This window comes from Solanum verrucosum, unplaced genomic scaffold (assembly GCF_900185275.1).
Source record: "Solanum verrucosum unplaced genomic scaffold, falcon-dt-bn FXZP01000261.1, whole genome shotgun sequence".
Taxonomy (NCBI): Eukaryota; Viridiplantae; Streptophyta; class Magnoliopsida; order Solanales; family Solanaceae; genus Solanum; species Solanum verrucosum.
Genome location: NW_026019969.1, coordinates 10,883,054 through 10,895,949, shown reverse-complemented (window position 1 = coordinate 10,895,949; position 12,896 = coordinate 10,883,054). Strand labels below are relative to the sequence as shown.

The following is a 12,896-nucleotide window of genomic DNA, read 5'->3' as shown; positions in this document are numbered from 1 at the left end:
GGTGGGAGGGGCTGGTAGGGGTTGGGTGGGTGGGGGGTCGAGGGTAGGGGTGAAAAAAATGAAATTTTGAAGTCGAAAATATTTTTTAAAAACAAACTTAAATTATTTTTTTTTGGGGGGGGGGGGGTTGGTAGGGGGTGGGTGGGTGGGGAGGTCAAGGGTAGGGGTGAAAAAATGAAATTTTGAAGTCGAAAATATTTTTTAAAAACAAACTCAAATTTTTTTTTTTGGGGGGGGGGGCTGGTAGGGGGTGGGTGGGGGGGTCGAGGGTAGGGATGAAAAAATGAAATTTTGAAGTTGATTTTTTTTTTTTTAAATAAAACTTAAATTTTTTTTTTTTGGGAGGTGAGGGGGGGGGCTGGTATGGGGTGGGGGGTCGAGGGTAGAGGTGAAAAAATGAAATTTTGAAATCGAAAATATTTTTAAAAAACAAATTTTAAATATTTTTTTTGAGGGGGGTGGTTGGGGGGTTGGTTTGAGTGTAGAGACAAAATAAATTGATTTTTTCAACAATTTTTTTTTTTAATTAGAAGTTGGAAGAGAGTTTGGAAAATGTTTTCCTTAAGTTTTGAAGGGAAGTCATTTTCCTTAAATTTGAGGAAAATGAGTTGATTTGAAAAACATTTTCCAAAACATTTAACCCAACCAAACATGAGAAAGTTGGAAAATGTTTTCCTTCATACCAAACACACCCTTAGTTGGGTACAAGTTCTTTAAAAGCGTGTGGCATAAATGGCGAAAAAATTATTTATATTAAAGGATACAAAAATTACAGATTAGCACAAATTGAAGTAAAAGTGCAAATGACCAAACTCCTTACAATTTTTTTAAAATAAAAATTACAGACCGTAAGACTTTGGTTCAAAGTGACCGATTAATATTGGCAACACTGAGCTTCATCTGTCTAATTTTTTTCACACTTTTCAGTACATACGTGTTTTATAAATGTCGTGAACCCAAAAAAAGGTCATTCATAACAAATCACCATATTTTGGGTGGTTTTAATTTTTGTCATTCAATAGTTAAAGGAAAAAAAAAAGGTGGTCTGATAGATTCCTGACATCATAAATTATATATCTATTCGTATCATAATATATCACAAGTTATGTCATAAAAAGTATAATAAATTATGTCGTGTTACATTACTTAATTTCCATAGAACTTATATCGAGCAGAGCAAAACTTAGTTCCTACATAATAAAAAATTCTCTAAACTTATGCCGAGCGAATTAAACCATAAATGAGAGCACTTTGATCTATAAATTTTATGAAATAAGAAGCAAAGACAAAAATTAATGACCATCATATTTGGTGAAAAAACTTGAAAACAAGAATGGGCTTGGATCAATCTGTACCGGGCCTTGCATCATCTAAAGTGGGCCGAAACTTCAACTTCAAAATTATGGAAAAATTACGGAAATTCCGCCTTTTAGTTTACTTATTACCATTATCCCCTATAAGTTTTACAAAATCTCCAAAATCTCTCATTTTCGCGCATCAGATTAGTGTATCTCGCACATTAGATTAGTGTATCATGTATAAAATGTACATCAGATTAGTGTATCATGTATATATAAAATGTAATGTATCTTACTTAACGATTAATGTATCTCGCGCATCAGATTAATGTATCAGCGCTTATATTATTGTATCCGTTTGAGGAATTTCTGTAATTATCAACTTTTAAGGGATATATTGTAATTTTGCATTAAAAGTATGTGATTTCTGTAATTTGCCCAAATAATATTTTACAATTGTAAGCTTGCAGATTAATGACAGAATGCCAACACTTTATTTATCATGTTTCACTGAATTTCATAAAAACAGATGAAATATCTTGATTTAATTATATATTAAGTTGTATATAATTAGGAATAAAATGGGGATTGAGTGAAAGTCATATTGAATATAAAATGCAACCGTCACAAGTTGTGATTCTTAACTATTATTTGACCATAACTTCTTCTAGCTTCTTTTGTCGCTACCCAAAATTTTTCTTGTATAAATGGATTCAATTTTATATGTATACACTTTTTTTTTTAATTTATACAATACATTTTAAGATTTACTCTTAATTGGTTAATCGATAAGGTATATAAAGACACTTAGACTAAAGGTTTCACTTCATTTCTCATATATCTCATGCTCAATAATCAATTCTAAAAAGTTTGTCCCCAATGGTACAAACAAGAAGCAACTTCATGTATCACAATCAAAATTTGGCCATTTTTAAGCGGTTAACGATTAATAATCGATATCTTAATAATTTATAATAGTTTAACATATCTACAAATTGATAATCGATAAGACGAATCAATAGCATTCAAAATCAAATTAAACCACACAATTAATACTCATACATCTAAAAGTTGGACTAATATGTAACCAAATAGATCAGTGAAATTTTTGTCAAAATATATTTCAAAACAATATTTGATAATAACCATAATAAAGATAACGAAAATTTTATTAGATAGTTATACATATTATAAAAATACAAACAGAAAAATTTAAACTTAGTAAGTATTAAACGTGTTTGAATCATTAAACATTTTTTAGCCAATTTTAATTCAAATAACTTTTAAGCGATTCAATAACTTATTTATTTTAATTGTTATGGTTGCTAAATGATTCTTTCTCTGTCTATTTATAATTGTCAGGTTGCGAAAGTCAATTTAATTAATTTTCAAAGTTAAGTTAGATTATATTAATTTGATATTTTTAATAAAAAATTTAGATATTCAAAAATAATATAAAAATACTATAAATTTAATTTTTTTACATATCAATGTGATAAAAAAACAACTCGTAAAATGTCAGTTAGAGACTTAGAGTGGTCGGAGGTAGTATGCAAATTTGCTCACTTTTCTCGAATTGGAAAATAGTCAACCATACAACACTCTTCTTTTTCTTTCTAAAAGAGCTAGATATTTACCACACTATACAATTAGGGAAAAGAAAAAAGAAAAATATTAAATTAGTTTCTACTATTATTAAACTGTCTTTCCACTTTAAATTCTTAACCTGCCACGTGTGAATCGTTCATTGTTCAACTGTTTGTATAGTGCAATAAATTTTACCCCTATATATACTGCTAAATATTACTAGTAATTAAATATCTTAATATAGATATATATAATTTTAACTTAAGTTACTACTAATTGATAACTTAATTTAAATCACTTTGCTTTTAGTAATTAAGTATAGTTTTGAGATTACTTCCATGAATCATAGTAATAACAGATATCCCTATAAATCTTATTGAAACAAATCACAACGGAATAGTTAAATTAACAAATAAATCTATGTTTTACCACAGTAAACATTTTTAATTTTACCTTTTTACCCTTTTATCTAAGGTTATTTTCATTGTTATAAAGTGTACAAACACGTGGCCTTTATGTCATTTTGTATCTAATAACTTGTGTCCTTTTTCAGAGCAGTTAATATAGTACTGCTACACTTAATTTATCTCTCTTTTCTTTCTTCTTCACTTCAATTTCTTCATTTCTTGGAACTGAAAGTTGAAAAAAAAAAAAATTAATCAAAAATGGAACATCCATTCTTCATGAACGGCGCCGGAAATACGTCGAGAGCGGAGGCGATACGGTGGTTATCAATAGCGGAGAAGCTATTGACAAACCGTGACCTAGTTGGGAGCAAATCATTTGCGACCCGGGCCCATGAATCCGACCCGACCCTTTTACCTGCCGACCAAATTCTTGCCATCGTTGACACCCTAATCGCCGGCGACAAGCGGATCAACAACCAGCATCTTGACTACTACTCTATTCTTCAAATTCCTTCGAACCAAACCCATGATTCTGAACTTATCGCTAATCAGTACCGACGTCTTGCGCTCCTATTGAACCCTCAGAAGAACAATTTCCCTTTCTCTGACCATGCTTTTCATCTTGTTGTTGATGCTTGGTCTGTTCTTTCAAACGCTTTTAGGAGAAGTGTTTATGATAAAGAAATTGGGTTTTTTCTTAACCTTAACCCTGTGTCGTCTCCTCCTCCACCTACTAATAACCCAGTTGGTTTCATGCAACAAAGTTCTATGATTTTTCAGAGTCAACCACAGTCGCATCCGGTGAGTTCTGTTCCGAGTTCAAGCAGAGAGCGGCAGACTGTAACATTTCTTCAAGACCCACAACCCCAGTCAATGACTTCTGTGTCCAGCTTGACTAGAGAGCAGCAGCCGGTAACATTTCTGAGCAGAAATCAGACACAGCCAGTAAACTCTACTATGCTTAGTCCGGACAGAGAACAACACCCCTTTACCTTTGGGTCAAGTACCACAAGAGCGCAACAGCAAGTAGCTTTTGCAGAATCAACAAGAGGGCAACAACAAGTTGCTTTTGCAGAGTCGACAAGAGGGCCACAGCAAGTAGCTTTTGCAGAGTCGACAAGAGGGCCACAACAAGTAGCTTTTGTAAAGACGACAAGAGGGCAACAGCAAGTAGCTTCTGTAGAGTCGACGAGAGGGCAGCATCGAGTAGCGTCTATGGAGTCGAGAAGAGAGCAACAAGAAGTTGCTTCTGTACATCAGCAAGGTAATAAGCAGGCACCACAAAGAAACGAGGGCTTGTTGGGCAACAATCAAAATTTCTCTGCTAGTACTGGTAGAAATGTGAACAATGAGGGTTTGTTTGGGAACAATCAAAATCACTCTGTTAGTACTGGTGGAAATGTGAACAATGCGGGTTTGTTTGGAAACAATCAGAATCACTCTGCCAGTATTAGTAAAAATGTGAACAATGAGGGTTTGTTTGGGAACAATCAGAATCACTCTACTAGTATTAGTAAAAATGTGAACAATGAGGGTTTGTTTGGGAACAATCAAAATCAGTCTGCTAGTACCAATAGAAATGTGAACAATGAGGGTTTGTTTGGGAGCAATCAAAATCAGTCTGCTAATACTAGTCACAACAATGAGGTTTTTTTTGGGAACAATCAAAATCATTCTGTTAGTACTAGTAACAACAATGTCAGGGGAAAAGAGAGGAGTGCAGATGCATCAAGTCATGCTGTTCCTAGTTTCTGGACTGCATGTCCATATTGTTATCTGATGTATGAGTATCCTTTAGAGTACGTGGATTGTACTTTGAGGTGTCAAAAGTGCAAGAGGGCATTTCAGGCTGTAAAGATTGCCTCGCCGCCGCCAATTATTGAGGGACAAGAAGCTTATTTCTGTTGTTGGGGATTTATGCCTTTAGGATTTTCCTTGGAGATTTTTAAGAAATACAAAGGCAATATTTCGAGCTGGACTCCATTTGCACCCATGTTTAATAAACATGGAGGTGTAAGAAGGCCAGCTGCTCCGAGAGTTTATATTGATGATTATGAGGATGTGTTTCTGGGATTATCAGAGTCGAGTGAAGAGTCAGATGAGGATTGGAAGGGTGATAATAAGATGAAGAAGGCAAAGAGTGGGAAACGAAAAAGTAAAAGGATTAGGAGAAAGAAGGCCAAGATACAGAAATCTGACAAGGGAAAAAATGTTGTAGTGAATGCTGGTGATGATGTGCAAGATGTTTCAGCGACTCAAGGGGGTGTAGAAGTGCCCAATGTTACAACAGCTCAGTCTAGCAAGAGAGCTGGTAACACAAGAAGGCAAGCTGGAAGGGTTACTAAAGATGTTGGGAAGTTGGATTTGAATGTTGAATTCAGTAATGAGGTTGAAGAGCCCCCTGCACCTGGGATGGGCCAAGGCAATGGAGCTGGAACAGGGGAGGATGGGAACATTGAAGGGATTGAGTTTTTTGAAGGTCTTGATGAATTCCTAAGCAGTCTTCCTATACTCAATGCTGTGGGTGATGATAAGGTTAAGGCTGCCTAGCGAAGTAAGGCATTTCTTTTGTTCTAGTCGTAGCTTCCTTTTGTCTTTTGTATGTTTTAGTAAGGGATGAAAAGCTACTCAGGCATTGGCCTTGATGTTTTCATTGTAATGCTAATGTATTGCTAGTTTGCATTGAAGTAATTGCAATAATCAGCTTTTTGCTCTAATCTCCATACTGCATCAGTTATCTTGGTTTTCTTATTGTATAGTTTAAATAATTTATGATCAGTTTCCTATGTTCCTATCTTTTAAAAGATCAAATAGGTTCTCAGAGGGCCTTGTTTGCCTGTTCGTTTTTTCCGTTCAGTTGTGCCACATAAGTTTTAACTTTATCTTGAACTCTGTTTGCTTGAAACTAAGTCTTTTATCTACTTATCTCAGGCTATTGATTGCTTTTAAGTATACTTGTTGTTGGTTGTTTGGAGCTTAACCCTTGCAACTTGCAAGTAATAGATTCATATAATTTTGATTTTTTTCCCTTGTGAGAAATGACGTCAGCATTTTTGAATCTGTTAGGATAAATTTTTGATATATGCTAAGCTTCCATTTAAATAAAAGGGACTCATCCGCCGCATACAATGTTACAAGTTTTTGCCCCATTTCTCTTTATACATGATTATAAGTCTTGGTTTTGGATCTTTTAAAAGCTTTGACAACAAAATTTTCAAGGAAAAAATTGGCCATGGAGACGGATCTGGAAAAACTAAGGCTCCATTCGAAGTGCAATGTCTCTTGGATGGCAGCAAATGAGGTTTGTTTGAGACGTGACAGCAAATGAGGTTTGTTTGAGATGTGACAGCAAATGAGGTTTGTTTGAGACGTGACAATTTACAAGGAAGAGCTTCACATCACCAATAGGTGGTCTTTTTTTTTTGGGTAAGGTAATCAAATCATATTAGAAAAGCATTACAAGAGAGCAAAAGAAGCTGCTTCAAACAAAACGTGAAGCAAACTTAGGCCTAAACCTGTAAAACAGCCAAATAATTCCCTGAATATTCTACTAGGCTAAAGAAATGGAGCTAACAAATTCCAAAAAGTTATCCCCATTGTTTACTGGGGAAAGAAAGTGCCAACTGAATAAACATTCAAAACATCTAGCCTTGAGTGTGCTAGTAGGAGTTGAGATTCCATCAAAGCATCTGCTATTTCTCTCGTTCCAAGGACACCAAAAAATAACTATTGGGATTATTCTCCAGATTCTTTTGATGGTTTTATCTACTCTCCACAGTGACCAAATTACATAGGCATCTTTCATGAAGAAGGGCATTACCCATTGGAGCCCAGATAAAGTGTAAAACAAATTCCATAAGCCAACTGCTGCAGGGCAGTGCAAAAAGAGATGGTTTACAGTTTCATTGTCCTGCTTGCACAAGAAACATCTGTTGATGGGAATTATTCCGTTTCTCCTGAGATTGTCTTGTGTTAGGCAAGCCTCTCTAAGGGCATTCCACGTGAAACAAGTGACTTTGAGAGGGAAGTAAATCTTGCATATTCCCAAGAACCAATTGTAACTTTTCTTCTGCAGCTGTTATATATTTTCTTGTTACACAAACTCTCAGTCAGTAATTCACCTTAATTTCATAGCTTAGTGCTGAAGTTTCACAACGTACAATTTGAAGGGAAGTTTGTCATGCTTGCTTGTGTGGACTCTTCGCATGTGTCCGTCAACTATGGAAGGTTTCCAATCAGGTGAAGCCTCTGCAATTCACAGTGTGGCAAGTCCAGTGCCTTCTTAGTTCTTATGAAGAACAATTAGCTGTTCCTAATATTTGCTTTTGTTCCTTGTTGATAATCATGTTTTGTATTGCCAAGTGTGTATACATTTTGGGTTGCATTTTCAGTACATATATTTTGGTTCCTTTCTTTCGGTGCCAAAAATAGTCCGTTGGTGGCAAGTTCAGATCATTAATCTTCTGACATGCGACTTTCTTGAATTTTCCTTACTTTCTTTCCTTTTTTGCTTTTGTTTTTAGATTCTGCATTCCTGTCACCTTCATTCAGTAACAATGTGCATATCTTATATTCTTTAATTGTTTAGGAGAATGGAATTTGGTGCAACATGTAATCTCTCAATTAGCATGATGTTGCTGCAATATTATTTGGAGATCTATAAATAAATTATGGATTGGAATTCATTGATATCCAAAATCATGATAAGAGCTTGTGAAATGGATTTATTTTACAACTTCTATGTGAAATTGGGATCTCATTAATTATGCTCGACAGAAATTTGTGACGATAATTAAACTTTATTCATTAACAATGAAGTTGCATGAGGTTCCTATTCAATTTCTCTTTTTATATACTTTCTTCTCTTTGCTTTCCTCGTTTCTTTGTCTAAGCTCTTGTTTTGGAGCTGGTGGTCAGGGAGTGACTTGTAGTGTCTGGTTCATTTTTCCATCTGAAATGATGGTTAAAGGATATTTCGACTTTGATTTCATTTTTATGCAGGTAGAGAACACACTTGTCATTGGTCGCAGGAGCTGTGCAGGTCCCTCCTAAAAAGATTATTCCAGAATAAATGGGCAATAGTTAGGAGAGGTGCGCCAGCGGCGAGCAGAAGCAAGGTTATTAGATACCTCAGGAAAGAGCGAATCGCTCTCCTTTCCCTAATATGAACCTTGAGTCATCAAAGCCTTTCTGACTCGGCCTGGCCCGGTCGCCCTACTCGACTGACGCTTCAAAAGGTGAAACTCTCGGTCGTAGTTTGGCAACCTATCTTCAGTAGGGGATTTATGACATAACGAGAACGTTAGATGATGCAAATTGAAGGTTGGCTAGATTCTCTCTTCTATTTATGTGTTTTCAGGTGACTCCCCACAACGATTGTGTGCAAAGTCAGATATAAACTTAGTTTTGTTCTGATAAGTTCTTATATCACTTCCAACTTGGTTCAAGTTACTAAATTGCTGTTTCCGGCCTCAGTTTTAACCAGCGATGCAACCTCTGTGAGAAGGTATGATCTCTTTTTCATTCTATTTATGTTGCAGTTATACTGAATCCGCTTTTTCTTTTTCTAATAACAAAGAAATTCCGGAGGGCTAGTTAAACTGAATGCACACGAGGGATAACCACCAAAAATCTCAGATGGAGATAAGAGCAGTTCTTATCCATTGGGACCATAAAATACACAGGCTTGTTTATTGACTTTGATTGGTTAAAACTTCAAAATGATATAGCTGCCGTTCTTTCATATGTTCAGAGTTAAGTAGCAAGTATTTCTTTTCTCTGTTTGGTTTCACTTTGAAAAGAAAAATTGAAAGTGCCTATGGTTAGTTTCAAAATAACACATTTTACTCTACAAATGGCCAATATGGTTTAAATGGAAGATGCTGGAAGAAGCATCATGGAACAAATGCATGCTTTGTAGACTTGTATTAAACAGGATTGAACATTTTGTGTTGCATGCTTTAATAAGAATCCTAAAATGTGGTTTGGTAGTTGAAATGATTGCATGGAATAGGCGGCACATGAGGATTCTAGTTGACAAAGAATATGAGTATTCGATCCAAAGGTTTAAGCTGATGGGTGGAGTGGTCTAGGACATTATAAACATTTCTGTGAATCCTTACACATCCAACGAGTGACGAGTATATTTTAACACAATCCTGCATAGGTAGCCTGGTTATATGGTTTACCGGTGGACTGATTTTTATTTTTTTGCTTTTTTCCACGAAGGCTGAAGAGTGGATATGAAGGAAGAGAGAAGCCTAGAGTGGCATGGCGGGATGATGGTCCGTAGAAGGATATTTGTCCAAAGCATAGAGTAGATAGAGAGAAACAGTTGTGAAGACTGATTTACCAAAAGTTTGAATATGGATACCATATGAGTGAATATGTCTCCAACCCATAATAGTGTGACAGGTTTACACTAATATACAATTTAGGTCATCTACATTGACTTTTGACGTACCGTACCAAACTATAAGCTAATTAGTTTGATGAGAAATTCAACTACTCACATCACAAAATCCTAAAAGTCCTTGTAATTGCATTCTTAAAAACCTATATAAAGCAACAGACTTGAAGCCAATGCCACATCCAGTCTTATACACATTATTCTTTCTTATAGCTTCTACCATCTGCAGAAAAATGGCTCAACATTACCACATATCATCTCTCTTACTGCTTGCATTTCTCAATATATTCTTCATTCATGGCAACATAAGTGGCGCGACTGCACGCCACCTCCTTGAGACACCCGTTCCTGAGATACCTAAACCAGAACTCCCAAAAGTTCCAGCCTTGCCAAAGCTTGAAATCCCAACTGTGCCGAAGCCTCAGCTTCCAACCATACCAAAGCCTGAGCTACCAACTCTACCGAAGCCCCAGTTACCAACTTTGCCAAAGCCTAAGATGCCTGAGATCCCTACTATGCCAAAACCTGAGCTTCCTACTATGCCAAAGCCCGAGATTCCTTCAATGCCAAAACTAGAGTTTCCTCCCTTGAAAAAGCCAGAAATCCCACCAGTGCCTAAGACTCAGGTTCCTCCGGCTATGAAAAAGCCTGAAGTTCCAACTCTACCAATGCCCAAGCTACCGAGTCTGCCAAAGCCAGAAATTCCAGAACTACCAAAGCCAAAAGTCCCAGAACTTTCAAAGCCAGAAGTCCCAACTATGCCAAAACCGGAAATCCCAGAACTACCAAAGCCAAAAGTCCCTGAGCATCCAAAGTTAAATATCCCAACAACGCCAAAGCCTGAAATCCCAGAACCAAAAGTCCCAGAGCTTCCAAAGCCTGAAATACCAACTACGCCAAAGCCTGAAATACCAGAATTACCAAAGACAAAAGTTCCAGAACTTCCAAAGCCAGAAGTACCAACTATGCCAAAGCCAGAAATCCCAGAATTACCAAAGCCAAAAGCCCCAGAGCTTCCAAAGCTAAAAGTCCCAACAATGCCAAAGCCTGAAATCCCAGAACTTCCAAAGCCAAAAGTTCCAGAGCTTCCAAAACCTGAAGTACCAACTATGCCAAAGCCTGAAATTCCGGAACTACCAAAGCCAAGAGTCCCAGAGCTTCCAAAGCCTGAAGTACCAACTACGCCAAAGCCTGAAACCCCTGAACTACCACAGCCAAAAGCCCCAGAGCTTCCAAAGCTAAAAATTCCAACAATGCCAAAACCTGAAGTACCAACCATGCCAAAGCCTGAAATTCCAGAACTACCAAAGCCAAGAGTCCCAGAGCTTCCAAAGCCTGAAGTACCAACTACGCCAAAGCCTGAAACCCCTGAACTACCACAGCCAAAAGCCCCAGAGCTTCCAAAGCTAAAAATTCCAACAATGCCAAAACCTGAAGTACCAACTATGCCAAAGCCTGAAATCCCAGAACTGCCAAAGCCTAAAGTCCCAGAGCTTCCAAAGCCTGAAATCCCAAAACTACCTAAGCCAGAAGTACCAACTATGCCCAAACTTGAAATCCCAGAACTACCAAAGCCAAAAATCCCAGAGCTTCCAAAGCTAAAAGTCCCAACTATGCCAAAGCCTGAAATTCCAGAACTTCCTAAACCAACTCTTCCTTCACTTTCTCCACCATACAAGCCCGCTACTCCTTGAGTAAATTATATGCTACTTTCACTCTATTAGGAAGTACCCAACTGATATTTTGCGATTTCCATCTTAGTCTATGAAGCTTGCGACCTGAGCTGTGACATGGAGATAGTATTGGATACTTTCTGCTAGGAGTAGAAATTGTAATTCTTTTATAGTAGTATTTGAGTTGAATGTACCATGTTTGATGTGTCGTTATATTACGAGTTTTTTATTACTTTCTATCAATACAATATGTGTAATATAGCTCTGATCTATGTTACTTTGGTTTAATTCGGCTAATATTTCAAAAGGTCAGATTTAGAAATTTATCTAGTAAAATCATCAAATTTTGTTTTATATTAGTAAAATCACTCAACTTGGTATTTGTATTAATAAAATCACTCAACTAAATTTATTATAAATTATATGACATTATATTTATTGATCCACGTACAACTAGACCCAAATTTATTCACAATTTTACCCATCAACTCAATTAAAAAACTATGTTTTGTTACTTGACAATCTATGCATTCCAAATGGTTCGTGAGCATGGGCCAATGGCCATGGGATCAAACCCCTTCAGTGGGCAAGTTTATTAGCTAATGCAGATTGTTGCTTGTTATCTTTCTTTGGATCCCCACTCTCTGTCAGGCTATGGACAGAGACAAGTTGAAGAGCTATCGTTCTGTCAATCCAGCGAGTTTTTTCATTGGGTTAATGGGTAGAATTGTGAATGAATTTGTTTCTAATTGCATGTGGATCAATTAAAGCTACATCATATATTTAATTAATGGCAAATTTAGTTGAGTGGTTTTATTGATACAAACACCGAAGTTGAATAATTGTTAGATAAATTTTCAAAATTGAGTAATAAACTTCTCTTAATTTTAGAAATTTATATATGGTGACGTTTGTTTTTTTCTTTGCTTTGGTAGGTGATTACTGGTGATTTAATAAATTCTCAAAGAATAAAACATATACGGTTAAGATGGAAGAGTTTCATTGTATATATAGAATTAGTTGACTCTTTCATTGCCACTATTATTTTTGAAATATATAAGATCTAATCAAATTAATTGATGAAAAAAAGAGAGTATGTTTTTATTATGTCTAATTTAGGAATTGAGATTTATTGACAACGAAAATATGAAATTTTTATTCATACAACTTTCTTGGATAAACTCATTATATTCTCTTGACTTTGAGGAATGTTGAAGAACTGAAAAAGCTCCTTAGTGGTGTTTTCTTCCCACATAATAATCCTATTCAATTGCCTAAAAAGGCTTTTGCTAATCAAAAGGTTTAAATTTTCACAATTTATTTATTAATTTTATAATAAATTAATGCATAATTATTAATTTATTTAATGTTTATTAAATTATACATTTAAATTAGTTATAATTCATATCTCTTCATCTTATTATAACTTTACTCTTAAATATCCATTTATATTTTTTTGTGTATTTCATTTTCATAATTCTTAAAAAAAATTAATTCATATTAAAAAAATTATAATAAACAA

At 35.6% G+C, this 12,896-nt stretch overlaps 2 protein-coding genes across 3 annotated transcripts; both read left to right on the top strand.

Moving 5' to 3' along the window:
* The first annotated feature begins 3,543 nt into the window (after window positions 1-3,543).
* Window positions 3,544-6,009, top strand: LOC125816279 (uncharacterized). 2 transcript variants are annotated; one of them, XM_049495867.1, is made up of 2 exons: window positions 3,544-4,676; window positions 4,746-6,009. In XM_049495867.1, the coding sequence occupies exons 1-2, from the start codon at window positions 3,551-3,553 to the stop codon at window positions 5,840-5,842; spliced, it is 2,223 nt and encodes a 740-aa protein (XP_049351824.1). In that variant the 5' UTR covers window positions 3,544-3,550; the 3' UTR covers window positions 5,843-6,009. The 2 variants fall into 2 exon arrangements, with proteins under 2 accessions (XP_049351824.1, XP_049351823.1); XM_049495866.1 differs by having other exon boundaries at window positions 3,544-6,009.
* A 3,912-nt stretch (window positions 6,010-9,921) lies between these two features.
* On the top strand, window positions 9,922-11,686 carry LOC125816285 (protein PELPK1-like). Its single transcript, XM_049495872.1, has 3 exons — window positions 9,922-10,450; window positions 10,682-10,964; window positions 11,157-11,686. Exons 1-3 carry the CDS (start codon window positions 9,935-9,937, stop codon window positions 11,393-11,395), a joined length of 1,038 nt encoding a protein of 345 aa, XP_049351829.1. The 5' UTR covers window positions 9,922-9,934; the 3' UTR covers window positions 11,396-11,686.
* Window positions 11,687-12,896: the final 1,210 nt, after the last annotated feature.

Excerpts from the sequence above, each read along its gene's own strand:
- LOC125816279 (XM_049495866.1), top strand. The coding sequence starts at position 3,551 with ATGGAACATCCATTCTTCATGAACGGCGCCGGAAATACGTCGAGAGCG.
- LOC125816285 (XM_049495872.1), top strand. The coding sequence starts at position 9,935 with ATGGCTCAACATTACCACATATCATCTCTCTTACTGCTTGCATTTCTC. Across the intron at positions 10,451-10,681 it reads CAGAACTTTCAAAGCCAGAA|ATCCCAGAATTACCAAAGCC; the intron begins GTCCCAACTATG and ends CCAAAGCCAGAA. Across the intron at positions 10,965-11,156 it reads AATTCCAACAATGCCAAAAC|CTGAAATCCCAGAACTGCCA; the intron begins CTGAAGTACCAA and ends CTATGCCAAAGC.